Genomic DNA, 23,782 nt, shown 5'->3' on the forward strand with positions numbered 1-23,782 from the left:
AAGATTGGGCAAAAATGTGACCTCTAGAGTGTTTAACATCAAATTGTTGACGAGGACGGACGGACGACGACGACGACGGACGCCGGACACAGGGTGATCACTAAAGCTCACCTTTGAGCACTTCGTGCTCAGGTGAGCTAAAAAAGTTCATCTCGCTATATATACATTCTCGCTTTCAACATCGCCATAGCTGACATAGAATTAATGAAAACAGACCAAACATAACATATGTATAGAAACATACAAAAAATATATAATATTTATGAAATCCTCATCGATGGAACTGTTCTAAAAATAGACACTACATACAATCATCTTAACATCACACGCATTTAAGTATCGCATTTATAAATAGAGAAATGTCACAATGTAAAACAGCCAGAAATATGTAAATTCTTTAAAAAAGAGAGAAACTTAAAGCTAAGTTTAGGCAAAACATACTGAAAAGGTGTTTTAATAATGAGGACAGAACCCTGTTTTAAAGTCAGTATTTTCAGCTTAGGTATTGTAACTCAACACTAGATAAGAAGTCGAAATACAAAGTATGGACAGTTTCGAAAACGAGTCAGGTTTGAATGGGAGACGTAATCTAGGCTATTGAGACACTCGTCAAACTCAAAACATCAAACATTTATATAGGCAGAATTTGAAAAATAAGGTAAAAGTATGTAAAGAATACAAAAAAATGATATAGATATTGCGTAAGCACCATTTGTAAATGAAACAATGCAAAAAAGCATGTAAGTGCACTTTTGAACAGCAGGATAAAAAGGAAAAACAGCAGTATCAAATAAACAAGGACATTATTAAATGTACGTCATCACATCAAAAGGGACAAGGACCCAATTGTTCGAAATTTTGACAGGCGATAAAGCTAGCGGTTGATTAACTTCTAGGGTTACATTTTGACATTTTAGAAGACTTACTAAAACACATGTATCAGTCAAGAACTTAAAAAGTCTTTACAAGGCTAACATTTTGAATCAAAATTTCACCGCAGTCGCTCAATTCTTCGAACAACTGACAACGTTAAGTACAGAAACAACATTTCAGATCAACTGTTAGTATATAATGCGTTACAGTAAATTGTAATGAGAATTTGGAAGACAGTGATATACATATACAAACTGAAAATAACAGAGAGGCCCAGCTTCTATCTCTACTAAAGTTATCACGAGTTACGCAAAGTGTTAAATATTATGGCATTATGGCGTGTCAAACGTTGCCAAATTCATTTCATACTACTTTTGTATTTTATATGTCTCTGTATTTATAATTAAAATGTCATGTATATGTCCTAAAATAACACGAGTGTCGTATACATCAACAGTTCCGTGATAACTGAAACTTTGTAACTTGTAACTTTAAAAAACCTTTAATCCATGACTTTAATCATATTCTTGTCCATAATGGCCAGTATATTATGTCCTAAAATGATATTTGTGTTGTATAATTCAATATATCTGTGGAACGCCGTCTTGAGAAATTTTTTATTCAGAAAATATTCGATGATTTATAATGGATAGGACATTTGTAGCAAAAAAAGGGCATTGTCTATCACAAACCAACATACTGCACCCAAATAAGACATGCTCGGATTGTTTCCTTGAATAAATACAAATATATTTTACTGAATTTTGCAACGTCTAACGCCACAGAATATATATATATATATATACAGTTGATCAAAATGTAAGGAGATTTTTGTCATTTGCCGTGTTGTGATTTTTCTGGTTAAAAAGGTGTAACATATGTGTAGAATGTAAGCAAGAAATAGAGTCACCAAACAAGTAGCCTATACAGCAGACAAATAGAGCTAACTTAATCAAGAACGAATTTAACTTAAATATTTCCAGGCAGCTGTTGAACTATAAACCATAGCTAATATAAATTACATATATGTACAACTCTTGTACATTATATATTAGGCTATTCTATTATCTGTCAGAGGTAATTTATGATTTTCAGGATGTTTATATAGCACCAGAAATATATATCCTCGAATGAACACACTTTCACATGATACAATGATTTCACCTTCCAGTCTGCATTGATATAAAATTCTATAACTGGTGTTCATAAGTGTATTAAACCATTTACTTTTCTATCCTTTCATTTATGGTTCCAACTCCGTACAGGTCCAACTGGACTATTAATTTTGGTTCCTCACCATTTTCACGTGCATTTCTAGCCAGTTAGAGACAACACAGACACCCTGTATTGCAAATGGAGGCACATTACATTTCTTGGAATTAAGTAGAAATATTATCACAAGCGCTTTTGTGTCCTGAATTTTCCAGATGACATTTTCAAGTGGTTCCATTCGATACGACAGATAGACCTTTGGACACATGACTGTCTTCCTCTGTCCGGCCTTCTTCCATGGTTTTCACATCGGCTGTGGGAATATTTCTATTATTGTCGGCCATTTTCTCTAAGTTTACACTTGAATGTTTCTTCTGAAAATGTAAATCATTAAAGCATTTTATGATTGAAATTATAGCATAAGTGAAAAAGAGCATATTTCAGTTAAGATGAAAAAATAGTGTAGATTTTATATCGGACATATATTCAAAAAAAGTTATATCCAAATACTAGATATTTTGCCACAAACATCTATTGCAAAATGTATCAAATAAAAAAAAAATTAAGGGCATTTGTCCATTTCATTTCGTACGTACAGCTAATAATATTTACGTAACGGTGAAGCATACTAAAGTTTTACACTTATATCACATTATTTGATTCAGAACAAACTGCCAACTTCCTTCAATATGACCTGGCAGAGACTGTAATATACACGTCAAATTATAATGAAACAGGAAGTTATTGGCATTATCTGCCTTCAAGACCTAACAAATATATCACGTATCTAACACTTCACCACAAGAACTGTTTATACCTCAAATTTGTGATCAAAGTATATATTCGGGTCATCCACTCTCATATTTTTGAAATCTGGAGCATATGTCAGGGTAAAGGTCAATATGGACAAAGCCAAGAGCCATTCTGTTATTGTAGAGGTCAGGTAGACGCCGCGTAATTCATCCTGAAAAATATAAATAATATATAATTTCCAATATCCATGATACTGGTAAAAGAGTATTCTTCTATTTTTGGTCGCTGTAATGCGACAGGCTGCTTTGTCAAAATCTCTAAAATACGGATGGGGGCAAGAGTATTTCCTGTCAAAAGTAAATAAAAAAAAACTTTGGTTAGTCAATGGCTTGCAGAACATGTAAAAATCGGCACATGAGTAGAAGCAATGACCTTCCGTAAAGTATCTTGGCGCATTGTATTTTTAATCATACAATTATTCATTCATATCTTTTTCTTTACTATATGAAAATAGCACTATCAAATACATGATTAAACACTGCAATGTTTTAAACAATTCTCGTCATTGTAACCTGTATTTTATATCTGGAAATGCATGTCAAAACCACTGTTTATAAATAAACAGACAAAAATCTGCCAATATCAGACACTTCCTGCGAAGTACACAGATTAAAAGTTTATCATAATACTGAAGTTGCAGTTGCACAGCTAAAATGTTATCACGCAATGTGTACAATACAGACGTCTATTATCAAAGAATTGCAAAAACATCGAGTCAATGAAAATGTGCATCTGCATGGACTAGAAAAGATTGCAGTTCCTGAATAAATCACCTGCGCCATTTGAAGAATCAGGTCAGTCAAGTTCAGTATAAAAAGAATCTGTTAGTTTCAATGAATAAAGTTCACATAATAAGCACCAGATGCAGAATTTAGCAAGCATTTATACTCATTTGACACGCATAACCTTTGGAAAGTCTGAAACATATTTTACAACTATGTTTCAATAGCTTACAATTAAAACAATCTTATTACTTTCCAACACGTACGTTCTGTGATCCACACGCCCTATTGTTAACAAGAGCTCGTAGAACACGAAATGCACACCCCACCCTTCCACCTTGATGCATTCTGTAATTGCCCAAAGAAAGGAAATTATTTGGTCACTGTACACAAAAGTTCTACTGTTCTGGGTCAATGTGACCTTGACCTTTGTCTTATTTATCTCAGAATCAATAGGGGCCATCTGTTGGTCATGATCAACCTCACTAGTAAGTTTCGTGATCCTAGGTCCAAATGTTCTTAAGTTATCTTTCGGAAACCGTTTAAATTTTCCGGTAAGACCAACCTCCCTATCAACTTTCATGACCTTAGGACCAAGCGTTCTTGAGTAGGTCTACATACCGACCGACCGACAGACAGACCAACCGACATCTGCAAAACAATATACCCCTGCTTCTTCGAAGGGGGCATAAAATGTGACAGCAACGGTCAAGTTGAACCAAAAATATTTGGGGAAGGGGTCGGACACTTTAACATCTACAGCACTGCTAAATTTTAAATAAACAAACAGATAATGGATTTAACTTAAAAACTACATTAGAAGGGTTCGTAAATTTTACACTACCTAACACACAGTTCTAAATTAAATTATTTAACAAAAAGATAACCTAAAACAAATGATTACTTACCCACTTTGTTCCTTTTCCCTGTCCCTTTTGCACTTTGTAAATGGCCTTTGTTACACCGACTGAACATTTATTAAGGAAAAGTTTGGCATTGAAATTTCATGCGTGTAAAACATAGAGAGTAAATGTTTGAAAATTGAAACAAAATGTAACTGCCTTTGTTCGATTCTAAAGATGGTAAGAATGTCAAATCGCCCTATATATATTGTGATAACAAAAAAACAAAATTTGCATATTTTCCTTGTTGGGGACAAATTGATAAATGATGTTGTTGGTTTTTACTTGGGCATGGCAATTGCTGAGAAAAACTATGAACTAACCGGGATGGATCCCCGTCACTCTTATCAAGTACGCAGAAAAGCAATGGGGTTTTCACTTTGAGCGCGCACTGAAAGAAGACCTTCCGGCTGGTATGACGGAGAATGCCCAAAAGTTTGCCATCCAATTATTATTTTAGGCATGAAAGTCACAGGCAACACTGCCGCAAACCTTCATCAAGCTAAGAATAGACCGACATATGAAATAAATTTAACTTGATGGAGGCTCAAACCAAAGGTGCTGAGGGGCATTCAATTCAGAATAGAAGACCTACATCTTTCGACCTCAAATGCAAAAACTACCAATATATTTTAAAGGATACATAGCACCAACATCATTGACATGATGACACTGTTGATAAACTGGACTAACAGTAGCACAATTTTCTTTCTGTTAAACTTGTACCTCACTTGGTACGTTAGTGCTGTCTGGAACCAACAGTACACAGTTCCAAGCCCAAACGCCAGCCCTGCTCCGATATAGTGTGGTACTCGCTGAACCTCGGTCTGAAAACAACAAAGAACGTACTGACTTTACCTACAAGACTAATTCAACTAACTTTTTACTAAATCCATAACAGAGTTTTCTTCGATTTCCTAACTATGCAAGAGTGTTTATAAAAGGATTTATTAATAAGTACTAATTTAATGCAAGTTCACCAGATATTGTACAAGGAACTTTATGAATTTTGATGATGTCTTTTCATTTAATTTTAAATTATGAACAATGAAAATTTCAAACGCATCTAGATCTAAGTCTTTTCGTGAACTATTTATTCTCTTTTACATTATTTTTCTTCTACACTATCTAAGATATTCTGTAAGTTGTAGGAGGATCTGACAAAAGTGCAAGTTTCTTCTACACTATCTAAGATATTCTGTAAGTTGTAGGAGGATCTGACAAAAGTGCAAGTTTAGCTAACTGTTTTGCCATAAATCACTATAATGCAACTCCATTGCTCTTTTACTGGTCTTGTCTAACCGCTTGGCTCAAATGGGAGAGTGCAAATCTACAGATCGCTACGGATTGTGAGTTCGATCCTCGGGCGAAGCGTTTGTTCTCCATGACGATTGATAGAAGACATTGTGTCTGAAATCATTCGTCCTCCACCTCTGATTCATGCAGGGAAGTTAGCAACTACTTGCGGAGAACAGGTTTGTAATAGAACAGAATCCAGGACACTGGTTAGGTTAACTGCTCGCCGTTACTTAACTGAAATACTGTTGAGAAACGGCGCTAAATGTACAGAAATTGAATCTTAAGTATAATTACCTGAAAGTTAGCAACCATACTGAGGCCGAATGCTGACAGTATTCCAAGGACGAGTCCCGCTAAATTGATTTTGTACCATTTGTCTTCCGGCGGCGTTGATTTAATGCGGAGATAATTCTTACAAAATAGGTATCTCAGGATAACGTTCATTCCCACTGAAATTTATAAACAAAATAATGGCGTATAATATATAACCATGTACAAATTTTGTTGAGGCTTGCGACGCACCGCCCCAAACATAATGTATACTTTAAGGTGACATTTCGAACGGCTTAGCTCTTCCAATATCAATATCAGGGTAAGTTACCAGTATGACTGGTCACTCTGTCACAGTTTAGAATGAGCTACTCGCTCATAACATTATGTTGTTTTCACACAGACCGCGGTCCGATCCTCATGATTATAACAAAGGGAGATCACTATATTTTTTTGAGAAAAAAACACTTGACCACTGCGATTTCAAAGATCTGTTTTTCAAGCAGAAAAGTATCAAAAAATGACCGTAAAACTTTGTAAATGTCACGTTCTTGGGTATATGAAGATATCTCATTTTCAAAATACTTACACATAACAGCCCCTATATTGACCATCTGACCAAACACACATCTCTCTGGGGCTTCTATAGCCGTGTGGCTGAAATAATGTAAACAAAGTAAATGTCGAGTTTATTTTCTGATTACGGCAGTTTGCCAAAACATGCATATTTACCCAAATAAGCATAAACAATTTACTACTGGCATTAAAATGTTACTTAAATACCAACTGATACAGAACGTCAAAATAACAACAAAAACTACATAACTATATCAATTCGGATCTTTTTAACGTTTTACATATTTTAAATGGAATGAATCTATCGCTCAACAGTAGGGGTACAAAAAATGAAACGGTTAAAGTAAAACAAGCTTGGACTCCTTAAAGCAACTCGTTCATATATTATAGGCGAAAATAATCTGAAAAATTCACAAAACCTCGGTAATACGAGAATGACCAGGGGAACAAACATTGCCATACGACTTTTACAAGATATCCTAACATACAGTAACCAAAACTATTGTGCAGACGGACGTAAACCGTTGCAACGATTTTGAAATAATGGAAAAAATCAACATTCTTCTGGGTGTTCTACCAATATCTCACTTTATCATTTTTCAATGACGTAATACATTCTATGCAAAATTTGGCTAAAAGGGACATACGAACAATCGGCAGGTAGCTTTAAGCAACGTTATGTAATTATTATATAAGTATTTACCTGATGTAAGGGAAGTTTGCCTCTGTGTGATTGTAGGACACAGCTATTGCATATCTGTAAGAGTAAAATATTACAGTCTGAGAAAAAGGTTATCTAAAAATGTCTATGAGTATAATTACTACAAGCCAATGCGAGGCATGAAAGGCATATAGGAAAGATATGAAAAGCTTCAGAAACAAAGGTCATTCTAGAGGAAAACAATTCACTTGAAATGTCATCTTTAAGATCAAAAGCAAAAGTTTAAACATATATAAAAAGATCAATAAGTAACATTTAAAGGTCAAAACTTACATCAAAATAAAATAAAAAGTACAAGGAAACAACAGCGAAAACGATCAATTGAAACAAACAGATCATGTTAAACTACGGTACAAACAAGGAAATAATTTCTAAAATGATTGGATGAAAATCGCATACATTGCAACCGCTGCTATGGTTGAAATCTACTTCTTTGTCTTGAATGCCGTTAATTTACCTAGAAACTAGATGGAACTAACTAAAAACTAAACTATCTAAATTAGACTGACTGCAATCGTTAGAGCCGTTTAAAATAAACTTATATGCCATAAATAGCACATTCTGAAATCTCTGTTGAGACAAGCACAGTAAAGGGGGAGGGGCACTGAAAGAGGAGAAGAGGATTTCTAATAGGCCCATTGTCATTATTTTTCTTAAATAGAATGGAAAATGTTTAATTTCAAACGACTGTGTAAGTTTATCTAAATTTGTAGGCAGGTGTTTTGCTTTTCTGACTGACTGACTGACTCACAGACAGACAGACAGACAGACGAATCGTTGCCTTTTACTGTCCTACGACATAGACAGGTGTTATCGACAAAGATCATACTGCATTTACAAACATTATGTAAAATTGCAAGTTGGTTGAGATATATCAAAATAAAGTTACCGACAAAATAGGGCGCCATCAGCCTTACAACATTTAAAACAACAGGTGCGATTTCCACGTTTTACTACTATCTGGGTCACAAATTTTTGTGTCTGATGCATATTTCTACGCCAAGAAAACAGAAGCCAATTCGTGTCAGTTCAGGTTAGTTGAATTTAATTGGCAGTTAACAAGCCTACAACTAACAAAGGTTACGTAATGCCTCACAAACACATTCCAGATTTTCCCAATCGTAAGATAACAGAATTGATGAGAGAGGCGAGCTTTGCCTCTTCACGCAGTAGGTCAATTTATATCGACAAGAACCTTCTCGGTAAATATCTGCAAGCAACTGGAATTTGCCCTTTCTCTATAAATGTACAGGAATCATGTATATAATGTTTTAGTCAATTTCAAGTACAAATTCTGTACGCAAACAAAAAAGTATGCTTTTTTTCAACTTCAACTTGCCTAGAAACATCAAAAGTTATCGAGGACGTTGCCCTTATCTTACAAAAGTGATCTTTGATAGAACACGATTTACCTGTATGTCAAGCCATGAAACACTGGAAAATTGGATATTCATTCCCAGATGTTCATTCTAATTTCATGGCAAACCACTCAAGGACATTTTCACATGGAAAAGTAAGTAATAAGCTCAATTGGGCGAATAAAAATTTACAATTGAAAGGATGGTAACCTTGAGGACCATACCCTAAATTTACAAATGGACAAGAAAATAAAGTTGTTATAATACTCACGACGTCCAAAACGACGAGAAGAGCCATCCTGACGTCAGTATGGGCAACAACCACAGACGTCTCTTCAAGGCCACAAGACACAAAATTGACATGACACCGGGCGGTTTCTGCTTCTTTGTTTCAGCCGTGCTGAAAATATAATAAAATATGCCAAACTCAATACAAAATACATCATAATATGCCGATTTTTGGATTAAACTATAGGACTTAGGTGGCGGGACCAAAAACCATTAAAGGTTCAAGTCAGACGTATGATTTCACCGAACTGGTTATTCAACAGAAATGCGGGAATACTGATTATTCATCTGTGCAGAAAATCTTTTTGTTTTTTTTTCCTTTTCTCAGAAATATCGATTTTTTCTGACACAACGATGCATTTCATATCGAATTTTTAACAACGAATCGAAATATCGATTTTCAATCGTACCAATGCATGCAGTTACGTGTTGCGTCTTATTGCACAGTGACCAAGACCAACATTATAACAAGTATCCTGCATTTTTAAATAACCAATGCTTAATGCAAACTGAAAACAAACTCCCGAAGACTCCTTACGTTCCGATCCCTCCAAAATGTATATATCGTATTTTTTCAATTAAATGTAAATAAAAACAAAATGAGCGACCGTTTCTCTTTTCAAATTTAGTTATTAAATGAAAGTAATAAATACCCAATGTCTGAAAATTTAAAACCCGCACAAGAAAAGATCTCTCAAAACATTACTTCTTAAAACATTTGAAAGGATTATGTACCACATGTAACAAATCCTGCTTCCAACTTTCCAAAATCTGTATACTTATATACTGTTTCGCATAAGTAGCTTGTTCCGTATTTCACAGTTAGTTATATTTTACAAAACAGAGTTTACGAAAAAGGACCAATTCCAAAAAATCAACGCAGGTGCAAAAAAATATAATACAATTTTGTGGAAATAATATTTTTTATCACATAAACTATGTACGGCTCCGCATAATTTTTAAGAATATAAAAGTATTTATTTCGTTCAGTAAAAAATCTGAATTATTTCACTCCAATCTAATTTGGTAAATGATAGGGAACTCCCTATTGTTATTCTATTTATACACCTGTTTGCCTAATTAAAATATCAAATACAACATGACAAAAAATCAAGCGTTTTTTGTTTACGCAACGTCATGATATTAATTTTTGACAGTTATTGGACGTAAAAAGTCAAGGTAAGTATATATGTCAAAGTGTTCTCGTAAAAAAAACGAATTTCATTTGGGAATAAAAGTTTTCAATTTTACTGCCCAAAATGGCGTGAGCGTAAGGCACTTTATAATAATAAATGCTTAAAATTGAATTTTTATTTGGTAAAACGTCACATCACTGTCACAGATCATAGAGGCATGACCCTCCGCAGCAGCTTTTGATGGTGGAGGAAGACACCAGCTGCCCATCCGGGTACTATTTCTGGCACGTGCGGGCCCCTGGGTAGAATTTGCCCACCGACTTTCTAGCTGAATGGCTTCCTGACATGAAAGAATTATGCACCCCATGCGCGGCTCCGAACTCACAACGTCAGGGGCAAGTGATTCCATGTCGGCGGCATCAACAGCGGAGCCTGGTTAAGATTCAGTTCGATTCATTCAACTCATGTCCCTTTAGTGAATTTCGCATAGAAAGAAACGTTGGTTTGCCATGCACATGGACCTTGTGGAAAAAGAAGTCCCTATGTTTTAAGTAACGTCTTCTGTTTAAATACAGTCGTAGCTCAGCTTGAAGATCACCTAACACAAGAGCTGAATTTACATAAGTTGTCAATACTACGTTGGCTGGTCTTGTGCCCTGGTGCAAAATAACTTTGTTGAATCAAGTCTGAATCACTTTCAGACAGTCTCATTTACAGAGTATGTGCCCTCCGTAGCCAAGTGATTAAGGTCTCTGACTTTGAATCATTTGTCACAAACCGCTGTGGTTTTGAAAACTTGCTTGGGGTACAGAATTAAGCCATCAAGCTGGCTCCGGAAGGTAGATGTTCCTACCAAAGAGGCCGTTCCTGCCTAAAATAAAGCCCAGATGGACATGTGAGACCTTCCTCAACCATCAAAAGATTGGGAAGACGCATTTTGTGTTATAACTGAGTCGTTCTGACGTGAAACCAAACAAAAAACATTTACAGAGTTGTCGTTCCTTACACTCAATTTCTTCTGAAACGGAAACACTGTATATAAGGTTCTGTCAATCATTTTTACCATGCGGTGAGTGAGTAAAACAGGGCACATTTAGAGTGTACTTCCGGAGCAAACATCAAAGGAAAGAAGAACCCCTTTAACTTACATTTTGGTCTCTGTAAATGCCACTTAGAAACCACAATCGAGTATTTATATTTGTAAACGCATGTTTATGTAAGTATTGGCACGGGCTTTCGTGACATAATAAGATTTGATTGTTTTCATGTAACATTTGTGACATGATTTTTTTTTATATAAACAATTAATGTTATGGATATGAATGTCATAGTATTAATCAGTTTAAGGTCAAGTTCATGTATAACATTTATATTTTATTTACTGGTATTATAACTTTGTTTTACTTTAATTAACATTGTGTGGGCGCTTACAAACACAAAAATAACCTGCATTTAACATTTTACAACAAAACCAAAGTGTCGAGACATGAAAAAAAACCACTATCATATAAACGGTTTTTTGCACTAGAAACCTCAATTGTCTTAGTGCAATAATGTCACATGGTGATGAAAGAATCACATGGTGATGAAAGAACCATCGGTACTCTTACAAACTTGTGTAAAACCACTTCAATACAAAAATAAGAACTTTTTTTATAAATATCCAGAACCATCTATTTGACAGGGACAAACAATCTGAAAAATCTTTTAGAAGATCCAAAAGAAAATGTGACCATTAGTGTATTTACAATGTTTTCCGTGATTTAATTTAGTGACATAGAGGACGAACGACGGACACAAGGCGGCCACAAAAGCTCACATTGAGTACCTCAGGTGAGCCAACAAAACAGAGAAAAAAAAAAAAAATATTAAGAAAGAAGAAGAATTTTAGAACTTCGAAACTCAATTTCTTGAAAAGCAACTCATTTGTACAACATTGAACTGCATTTCGGACTACTGTAACCATGTAAAACAGATATGTCACCTCCTGTTTGTAATGAGCTGTTAAGAGGGTCGTATATTTCCGATAAAGTAAGTAAATTATGAACTTTAATATGTTAAGAGAAAAGCAACGCAACTATGAGATAAATGGGAAAATTTCATTACATAGCAGTTTATGCTTTAAATATCAGTTAAATCATGCATGTGTCAGTTAAGTGGCTAACCATCTGTTCGACTCAACATTACTTCAATATGCAAAACGAAACAATTGCATTCCTGCGCAATAGAATATATTTCACAATTACGGAAATTATTTCATTCATCGTCGTTGGAATCCCTTGGTATATATACAGCAAAATAAAATCCCCATAAACATCGTATCAATTAAAATTCTTACGTAAGTGCAAGAGCTATAAATGCATCTTACTGATGTAAACAGCTTCTAAATATGAGAGTAGTTGTGCATTATTAAAGGAGCCGCGCCATGAGGAAACCATCATAATGCGTTTGCGACCAGCATGGACCCAGACCAGCCTGCGCATTCGCGCAGACTGGTTAGGATCCATGCTGTTCGCTTTCAAAGCCTCTTGCAATTAGAGAATTCGTTAGCGGACAGCATGGATCCTGACCAGACTGGTTGCAAACGCAACTATGTTGGTTTTCTCATTAATGGTGCGGCTGAATTTTGTAGTAAGATTAATGAAACTTATCTTAGTTCCGTGTAGCAACACGGATATTCCGTGTAAATGTTTTTCAAAATATATATTTTGACATCATATTATCTTTAGAATAAACATTTTGAGATAAAGAATTTTATAACCGAAACAGAGTCTGAACCGATGTCGAGTTCTTTATCTTTTTTATTATTTCACCTTTTCGAACCCAATTCGTGCATGTTTTAATTCGTTCCCGATTGGTCGAGTTCGATTTGGTAATTATGTGAAATGGCAGTTCACACGCGTTTTTTTTTTTCTTTCTTCTCCTTTTAGTTTAAACATATTTATTCCAAAAATAAGGTACGGTACATACATTAATACATGCATATGTCCTGCTTTGATCAAATCAACATAGGAAAGGATAAGGATTTAAGACAATTCGTATAGAATTATTCTACTTTTTACGTTCAATTCAAAGAATAATCGCGAAAATAACGTAAAATGCCACCGAGAAAGACAAAAACGTGAACCATAATTACTCTTAATTCGTAAATCATTTCTGGCTTGGTTATGAGAAATTATATGACTTTATAAAGTGAAATAATCATAATATTACCTAGATATCCGTCAACGAGAATCGAAATTCATTTGCGAATTCACATACAATTTTTCAGTATACAGTCTTTTATATAATATATATACTGTGGAGAACCGAAATGTGTTGTTCTCTATATATATCAGATGTCATTTTAAGAAAAACCCTAGAATAACAATAAGACAAGAATACATATTTACAGATGACATGATTGAAAAGATTAGTCAAATGACAATAAATAACAATGCAGGAATACTTCTATCGTTTCAGGTTTTTCTTTCTGTTTTTAAATGATCATCTGAGCCACAACGTATATTTCTCATACCAAACAGCGTTCCTCACATCCGTACAACGGTACTAACAATAGGTACAGCGTTTCTTGTAATAGCGTTAATATGTATAATGGTATATAAGTACAGCGGTACTTACAGTAGCGTAAAATAGGTACAGCGGTACTTATAGTAGCGTAAATAGGTACAGCGGTACTTACAGTAGCGTAAATAGGTACAGCGGTACTTACAGTACCGTAAATTGATACAGCGGTACATATAGTAGCTAAAATAGGAACAACCGTACATATGGATTCTATTCATCCCTTCGAGACACTTTCTATGTAAATAGTTTATCTTCTCTTATTCAATTCTGGGCAGAAGTTTTACCGTTTTTTTAAAACCTACTGTATCAAGGTTAATTCGAACCTGAGAACGCTCGTACCAACAGAGGTAAATACTTGTAAAGCGATCTGACGTTAGGTAATCATTTAAACTCGGCTGAAACCAGACACTTAAGCAGCCCACGCTATTTGAACAATTCATCCTTGTATACATCTATAGAAACAATCAATTAATCATTATCAAATGCATTATTAAAGTATATTTTCGATCATAAGATATTCACTGATATTTCCGGAACAGCACATTACCATGCATCATATCTAACATGTTTCGACGTGCCTTTTATTATGTACGTAAGGAATTCACTACCAAGTAGTGTACCTTTGAGACCTGGCCAGAATCATGAGTGAAGTTCTGTGCGCCATTAATCCATTTTTGCTCCCCAGTGAATGTTTTTTTGTTTTTTTTTTTGTCACTGACCGTTCCGAGACGGTGCCCAAATATGTTTCTATACGTGTTTGTCTTGTCCTTGTTATCTGTTTGTTTTTCTATGTCTGTGTATGTTTTGTCTACCGTTTACACATCTAAGCATATGTGCTGCTGTTATTTTTTTTAATATTTTTTATTTTATTTTATTTTGGTGGGGGGGTCAGCGTTCTTGAAATATGGTTGTTCATGTTGGGTCTTTCTTCTTGTTTGTTTACAAAATCTGTCTATCATAAAGTTTGTCCTATAAGGTAATGGACTCGTAGACAATCGGCAATTTCCGAGCGATTCCGTATCCTCCGTGTGAGATTTCGGCATCCTTCGGTCTAAACAGAAGTTTTTTTCGTAATAACCGGAGAATGCCGAAATCGTGTACGGATAATAAGAAAACAAACGGAAATTGCCGATTGTCTTACAGGTCCACTACCAAAATTCACGTCTGCATTTGAGGTTAAGATACATTTCCTAGATATTAACTTTCGGTACAAGCTTTACAACGAAGTCAGTCTATATTGTCTTTGTCTATATATTTCACACGCATCTGTCCATCAAAATATGGAATTTTCATATCACACTTTTCAAGAAAATACAAGGTTTTTACTTTTAACGATATTTGAAAACGTAATAAATGTCTTTTAACAAGTCTTGGCACATCCTGGCAGGAAAACATGTACAGAGGATTAGAACATGGAACCAAGATCCATTTAATATCAATAGGCTCAGCTGTCCTTCATGTTTGCAAGACCGATTGTAACATGGTTGTCCTCATATAGTTCATATGCAAAGCAGGATTTTAAAACTGCTTTAATATAAACATAAAACTTTTCGTTCAAAATGCAGGGAATAATTGAAGGCCTTGTATTTTTTTCGAAAATAATGTGTTATCAACAGTATCAGATAACAACAATTTACCAAGCTCTGTGAATATCAAAACAATTTCAAGTAACATAAAATACGCAGTGAAAATATGAATCTGTGCGTGACAGATTATGCAAAACAATAAACATTGCGTAACTATCTATGCATCGCCTACGTAATTTTTCGCCGAAAACATTTATTCCATTCATCTTTTTAGTTAGCTGCACAATCCTGATGAAACGATTTTCCTTTCCTAAACTTTAAAAAACAATCATATCGTTCTGTATCAATTTTTTAAAAGTTAATGACATGTCAGCAATAAATATTGCACCTGTAAAATTTCGTTTCCACCACACCCTTTGTCTAAATGGATTTCTTTAAAAAAAAAAAAAAAAAGACCAAGCCTTGCACTACGTATCAAATGATCTGATAGACGTATCAACTGGTATATATAACGTAAGTTGCAAAAAATAAAATAATTCAAATTGACCTAAATTTCAGCACGGCATACATTCTGACCAGGTTTCACGTAGATCAAGAAGAAAATATTGGTATCCGTAGAGTTAACAATGTTTCCTATGATTTGACCTAGTGACCTAGTTTTTGCCCCTAGATGACTCAACTTCAAAACTTGACAGACATTCTGCTCAGATGTCATGAATACCGTAATAAAAGGTGGCACTAGGATTTCCTATCATTTGACCTAGTGACCTAGTTTTCATTCAGAGACGACCGTGTTTCAAACTTGACCTAGACTTTATAAAGGAAAATATTCTGACGCGGTTCCAGTTTCACGAAAACCCTTAAATAATTGCTTAGCTAAGTATGTTATTTCGAATGCTTGTTTTCACCCTTGTAGACTTTTTCATCTATATCAGAACCGTTTATGAAATAGATCAAAACACAACACTTCTGAATCTTACAGAAAACGAAGTATAGACACAAGAAATATACTTTTTAAAAGCGAATACTTAAGTTCATTATATCGTGCTTAAACAGAAATATCATATTTGCGTGACTGAAATAAGTACTGCATACAAAATTACAAATACTATATACTAACCATAGTAAAATTTAGCTATAAATACATTGCTGTAGAAAAAAACAAACATTAAAAAACAATAACTTAAGCAAAAGCAATATTTTAAAATAACAACTTGACTTAACTAAGTAATTACTTCAGTTTTTTCGTGAAATTGGGGCCTGGTTTCACGTCAGTCATGTAAAGCGAACATGACTTTCGGTATGCGCCAATATAATAAGGTAGTATGTATAAATAATAAAATTTAATGATATAGTTCTTGAAAACGGAATATGCATAATTTACTTACTTCCAAAAGCAGGCGGTCGTTTAAATTGTTCCTGATATTTTAGTTATGAAATGCGTCTTCAAATCTTTTCCCACAAACGTTTATTTCAAAGTATCACTGTATATAATTCTTTGCTAGAAGTCAATTTAAACCAGTGTTTACAATATTTGATATAAACATTTCTGGAGCTATGTTGGTATTTTTCCGTGAGTATTTGATAATAGTTAAAGTACAAAGTCAAAAACAACAAATATAAAGTGAATGGGTACAATTTGCAGCAAACTTCAGTCGTTTTCCGACAAGTTAAACAATTGCGATAATTAGGCGAGCCTCTGTGTACCTGTTTTGGCAACATACATTTTCACGAAATGATTCAAATGATGACCATGCAAGTATTGTTTGGCAACGAATAATGTATTAATCCAGCAAAATGATGTAGAAATGGGAAAGATGAAATAGTCGTCTCTGCAAAACATAGATATAGATACTCAAAATGCCAAAATAAAACTGAGTTACAAAGTACTTTTGATAATTTACCTTTTTTTCTCGCATAAAAACATTATCAGCAGCAGTATGGGCAAACTTTTTTTTTCAAAATACAAAATTTATCAGGAAATTGTAAAAACAGAATTTAACATCATATCTAAATTTCAGTGAAAAGACACTATAATACAGATAAACAAGTGTCAAAACGTAAATATTTTGTAAAGTATGTAGGCAAACAGTATAAAAAACTTGCTATACCGGTATAAAATCAAGGTTAACATAATTTCTGACACATAATAGATTGAAGATTAATTAAATCTGTAATTTTGATGCGCATATGGCAACCATGAATGTTGTGCCCGTTATTTGGTGACACATCGCCTAAATGTTATTTAGAACATAAGATTACTCCGCTCAAGTTAAAGTTACGGTCCCTGACAAGATCTGATCTAACCTTTAACCCCAACTCGATGGACCAGGCTCATGCGAAAGGCACCCTGTCTCAGTGAGACATACATTTTGAGAAAAAAACACACACAAACAAGAGCTGTCTCCATAGGATGACACATGCCCCCGATGGCACTTTGAATGAATAGTTATGGCCAATGTTAGAGTTTAGGACCTTTGACCTACGGACCTGGGTCTTGCGCGTGACACGTCGTCTTACTGTGGTACACATCCATGCCCAATATTTTTAAAATCCAAGCATGAATGACAAAGATATGGACCGGACACGCCCATCAATGCACTATGTTGAAATATGACCTTTAACGTCTAAGTGTGACCTTGACCTTTGAGCTACGGACCTGGGTCTTGCGCACGACACGTCGTCTTACTGTGGTACACATTTATGCCAAGTTATTTGAAAATCCATCCATGGATGACAAAGATATGGACCGGACACGAATGCACTATCATGAAAAATGACCTTTAACGTCTAAGTGTGACCTTGACCTTTGAGCTACGGACCTGGGTCTTGCACGCGACACGTCGTCTTACTGTGGTACACATTCATGCCAAGTTATTTGAAAATCCATCCATGGATGACAAAGATATGGACCGGACACGCCCAACTATCATGAAAAATGACCTTTAACGTCTAAGTGTGACCTTGACCTTTGAGCTACGGACCTGGGTCTTTCGCGCGACACGTCGTCTTACTGTGGTACACATTCATGCCAAGTTATTTGAAAATCCATCCATCGATGACAAAGATATGGACCGGACACGAAAATTGCGGACAGACTGACAGACGGTTCAAAAACTATATGCCTCCCTTCGGGGGCATAAAAAAAGACTACTCCCTACATGCCAAAGAAATGTCCCGGACAAATCGGACCGACGCACGCACTGACGCACATACACCGAACACCCTATTTTTGGCTGCTATGTCAAGGCTACCGCAAAAACTGAAAAAAAAAGCGCCTCTTAAACAACGTAGATGAATGAGGGAAAACGTGTTTCCATGAATGTTGTAAGATTACTACGAAGGTCTGTTGAAATGATAAACGGAAGGTCTTGCGCGTTCAAATACTACCGCGTTCAAGTTCAAATATTACCGGAAGCTGCAGTGGTACGTCGTCATGATTTCGCATAAATAATTGCCTTCTCTGCGCTACAACGGACGAAAAATAATAAATTCGTTGACGAAAAATATAATAAATTCTGTCTATAAGTCAAATTATCTATAATATATCAAATATTATTTCACATTCACCACATACCGGGAAAAAACCCTACCAAGCGTCTATAGCTAAAATGTGTGCGTATGCCAGTCAAATTTTCCCGAAGTCCTAAAAATACAGGAGAGGAACCTTTTTTCGCGGAAAGTACCATAGAAAGGACGAAAAGCATCCATTTCTTGTGGAACAGACTGAACATGATCAGACTTTCATCTACGATAATTTCGTCTAGTAAATAACTAAGAAAAAAAGTGGGTTATTTCTGAGAACTACCCTGATTATATATGCCCTCTCCAAATTCCGTCTGCAAAAAAGCAGTACAAAACATGAATGAAAGAAAACTTAGATCTACATAAATGTTATTTCATGAAATTTTTCTCTATTCTTACGAAGCATTCCGGAGCTTGTCGGCGTATAGTAAAAAAATCTAATGAAATGGATATATGTGTTATATCATTCTAAAATAGATGATTGCTCTAGATCCTTATATCCGGAATATCTAAATCAAGTAATTATATAATCTCAGTATACTGTACGAGAAGATAATGGTAATTTTGGAAGATATATCGTCACAAAAATGTTACATAAATAGTACTTATCTTTCTGTTACATCGTAACAAAACAGTTACATAAATAAGTACTTATCTTTCTGCTATCACAGAATACATCTGCCACATCACTTCAAACAAGCAAACAAAAGGGCAAGATTGTCCTATATCGCTCACCTGACTCAAATGGGTGCATGATTTCAACAACATCGGTAGAGGCCGTGATCTTATTAATGTGTTTCTTATACAAGTCCTAGTTTTACTTATGTGAACAATTGACCCCTGGGGCACGATCTGAAAAGTTTTGTAGAAGACCACACGACGATGCTACATACCAAATATCTTAAGTATTAATTGATACAACAAATCTACTCAGTGGAATAATTATATGTGGAAAAGCACTGTTCAAAGAATTCATCTGATTTTATAAAATCGAAACTGAAAGACGGAAATACCGTGCTGTCAAAGGTGTACAACTGCATTTTGCAAGGCTGCCAAATAAAACATATTAGCAAATGTTTTCTGTCAAATTACAGAGAAATTGCGATAATATAGACATTTTTTCTTCAAGTGATTACATGAACGTTATCTTTCACATAATGATAACATTTAACAAATGAATGCAGAGAATTGTTTGGTGTATTTACAATAACCGATTTTTCGTAGAGGATCTATTTTTAACAGAATACAGAACATTTGATATTCATATCTAAGATAAATAAACATTTCAAATGAATTTTATAAATGTTAATATTTTTCATATACATTGTAATGTGACAAAATGGTGTGTTCAAAGCAAATTCGAAGATTCTAAGCTGTTTAACTATGCACCTAAGTAATTTTTGCCAATATGTAAGATAACATGAGACTGAAAAAAAAAACAGTGACATGAATTTTGCAAAAAAAAAAAATACCTACGAAGATGTATTTGATTAATAACCACGTGCCACAAACGGATGGTCGTGAGTTCAGACTCTACCGCAGGCTGGAATTTTCATTTTTAATGTGAGGTCATATTTATATCACTGTTGGCAAAAAAAACCTCCCTATGAACTACAACATACACTGTCGTCAATCTAAAAAAAATATATGGATGTAATAAAACACATGATTATATTGTCTGTTTTCATTATTAATTCTAGGCAACTGTATAAAGCATAAGAAAATATGCTGGTTGAGACAGAAAATCCTTATCTGCGGTCCTCTATATCCTGTTTGTGGTCCTCAATATCCTGTTTATGTTTACAGGGGGTAACTCCTGAGGTTATATTCAAATCTTGTATAATTATCCCTTTTCTTCTTGTAGAAAAAAGTGGTTCACAGGAGATAACTCCTGAGGCTACCCAAATTTTTAATAATTATTTCCCATTTTAAATTTAAACAAGAGCTGTCTCCATAGGATGACACATGCCCCCGATGGCACTTTGAATGAATATATAGTTATGGCCGATGTTAGAGTTTAGGACCTTTGACCTACGGAACTGGGTCTTGCGCACGACACATCGTCTTACTGTGTCACACATTCATGCGTAGGTATTTTAAAATCCATGTATGAATGACAAAGATATGGACCGGACACGCCTATCAATGCACTATCATGAAAAATGACCTTTAACGTCTCAGTGTGACCTTGACCTTTGAGCTACGGACCTGGGTCTTGCGTGCGACACGTCGTCTTACTGTGGTACACATTCATGCCAAGTTATTTGAAAATCCATCCATCGATGACAAAGATATGGACCGAACACGCCCATCAATGCACTATCTTTTAAAGTCTAAGTGTGACCTTGACCTTTGAGCTACGGACCTGGGTCTTGCGTGCGACACGTCGTCTTAAATGTGGTACCATTTATGCCAAGGTATTTGAAAATCCATCCATCGATGACAAAGATATGGACCGGACACGCCCATCAATGCACTATCCTTTAACGTCTAAGTGTGACCTTGACCTTTGAGCTACGGACCTAGGTCTTTCGCGCGACACATCGTCTTACTGTGGTACACATTCATGACAAGTTATTTGAAAATCCATCCATCGATGACAAAGATATGGACCGGACACGCCCATCAATGCACTATCCTTTAATGTCTAAGTGTGACCTTGACCTTTGAGCTACGGACCTGGGTCTTGCACGCGACACGTCGTCTTACTGTGGTACACATTCATGCCAAGTTATTTGAAAATCCATCCATCGATGACAAAGATATGGACCGGACACGAAAATTGCGGACAGACTGACAGACCGACAGACTGACAGACCGACAGACAGACTGACAGACCGACAGACCGACAGACGGTTCAAAAACTATATGCCTCCCTTCGGGAGCATAAAAAAAGATTACCTAACTGGTAGCCAGACTTAATTAAAAGCTTGGCCTACCGACGACAAAGCTAAAATTATGCCAAAGATCAGACATTCTAAATGTTTAACAAGACCTACAAAAAAAAATACGCTGCGCTCCTTTATTTCTCATTAAAGTGGAATTATACGCATTTTTCAAGTAAAAATACAGCAGAAATAGATATGTGTGTAAAAAGGGTGGAGGAAATTATAGCTTTTAACCCAGTATACCAAATTCTTCCTGTTATCAGTACGAAATAATAACTTTCCAAATATGACTTTTCTTATTTTGACTGGGGCAGTCTTTTTAAGAAAAGTCAAACTGCGCTTAGGAGTTGCTTCCCTTCAACTTCAGAAATCTCTACTTATAGGTAAGGGAGATCATTGCGTACATGACTGAAGAAATGAACTATTATTTCATAAGTCCGATTTCTTCATTTCTAAAGCCTCACTTTTAAATACTTATGCGGCATTATTGTTAATTTAACACATTTAAATGCACAGCAACCGTAAACTTGCTTTTACAAAACATTCACCAAAAGTACACTATGTGCTGTAAGATGCGCATAATGCCACTGTACTTTTCACCATATAATAATAATGATGGTTGTTTATGATCCCAGGAAGAAAATGTACGTAGGGTATGATTAAGATAGGTGCTGACATATATAATACATCTTACTGATAAAAAAAAAAGTCTTGATAAAAAAAATGGAACGTTTTATTTCCATCAATTTATAAAAAAAATATTTAAACCTTTATATGATTCATCAAAGGTATTCGTAGCAAGTTTGTTTTCAGCTGTATATACTAAAATGTAATTTGCATAAACTGCAATCAATAAACACGCCGATGATTTAGACTTCACAAATCAATAATTTAAATGGTTATATTTTATACATGCAAAATATTCAGAAGTTAAATAGGTTTTTTCAACTGCCTGTATGTAAAGCATCTGCTCAGCATATTTAGTTATTTCAACAAGAAGACAAAAACAAGGCCAAGGAATTCGTTATGCAATTTGGTTTTTTTTTAAGAGTGTGTTGTTTTTGTTTATTGAAATACATGTTAAGAGTAAAATTAAGAGGTGTCTTGAAATGAACACAACCATTTATATTATCACAACAACACCGATGCCTAATTCACGGTAACAACGTCCCGGCAGAAAAAAAGAAAACAGTACCTATTAGGTAGAAGGCGATTCTCTAATTCCTTAACTTGTTCTTCAACAGAATCGTTCTCTTCATCTTCAGCATTAGCAACCACTATTTCATCCTTAACAACCTGTTTTACATCACAATTCTTCTGCTCTGCCATAATAACATGTTTACCGCTAATACATCTTATTATGAATATGAAATCAAATGTTATCTGTAAATTTATAGAAAATCTAGGATTTACGGCACTTTTAAAGACAAGTTAGTCTTAATAATCCTGAAATAATTCAACAACGAGATCGTCACCTATACACAACCGTCGGCTAAAGCCTTTAATCTCACAGATGACAGTGTGGTCAGTTTTAATTTATCTGGCTGGACAAACATGTCTGATGTGAAGTTTGTAATAATTCAAGTGTTTGTCCCCCCCCCCCCCCCCCCCCACCACCACTTCAAGGACAGCCTGGCAACGGGATTAATTGCTTTTAAAACAAAAGTGACATAACGTCATGTCAATTTCACAAAATTGTAGTAGACACACTATTTCAAGGTCATATTAACACAAATACAGTTATCTATGTATGGAAAATAAGAAAAACGAAGAAAGGTTGTGATGATGACGCTAATGATAGGAGGAAAGATGATGAAAAAATAACGATTACGATGACGAATAATATGATGATGACGAATTCAATGGTGGTGTTGCTGCTGCTGCTGCTGCTGCTGATGATGATGATGATGGTGGTGATAATGATGATGATGATGGTGGTGTTGGTGGTGGTTATGGTGGTGATGGTGGTGGTGGTGATGATGATGATGAACTTTGTGAAAGGGCAAAAAGGCGTGAAACTATGACAATTATGATGTTGTTGATTATGTTGTTGTTGTTGATGATGACGATGGTGGCCAAAGTGTTCATGATGAGGACGACAACGAC

General features: G+C 35.2%; 1 protein-coding gene across 1 annotated transcript; it reads right to left on the reverse strand.

The window, feature by feature from the left end:
• Nucleotides 1-145: 145 nt before the first annotated feature.
• LOC123537516 (DNA damage-regulated autophagy modulator protein 2-like) lies at nucleotides 146-23,020 on the reverse strand. Its single transcript, XM_045321254.2, has 9 exons — nucleotides 22,872-23,020; nucleotides 9,018-9,146; nucleotides 7,371-7,424; nucleotides 6,681-6,748; nucleotides 6,116-6,270; nucleotides 5,166-5,349; nucleotides 4,529-4,587; nucleotides 2,903-3,049; nucleotides 146-2,459 (listed from the first exon to the last, which is right to left on the reverse strand). Exons 1-9 carry the CDS (start codon nucleotides 23,003-23,005, stop codon nucleotides 2,310-2,312), a joined length of 1,080 nt encoding a protein of 359 aa, XP_045177189.2. The 5' UTR covers nucleotides 23,006-23,020; the 3' UTR covers nucleotides 146-2,309.
• Nucleotides 23,021-23,782: the final 762 nt, after the last annotated feature.

Source organism: Mercenaria mercenaria, chromosome 17, assembly GCF_021730395.1.
Source record: "Mercenaria mercenaria strain notata chromosome 17, MADL_Memer_1, whole genome shotgun sequence".
NCBI lineage: Eukaryota > Metazoa > Mollusca > Bivalvia > Venerida > Veneridae > Mercenaria > Mercenaria mercenaria.

Bases quoted from the DNA above. Each gene is read 5' to 3' on its own strand.
- LOC123537516 (XM_045321254.2), bottom strand. From the start codon at position 23,005: ATGGCAGAGCAGAAGAATTGTGATGTAAAACAGGTTGTTAAGGATGAA. The intron at 9,147-22,871 runs GTACTGTTTTCT...TTATATTTTCAG, and splicing joins AATCGCCTTCTACCTAATAG to CACGGCTGAAACAAAGAAGC. The intron at 6,271-6,680 runs GTAAGTATTTTG...TATAAATTTCAG, and splicing joins CAATATAGGGGCTGTTATGT to TGGGAATGAACGTTATCCTG.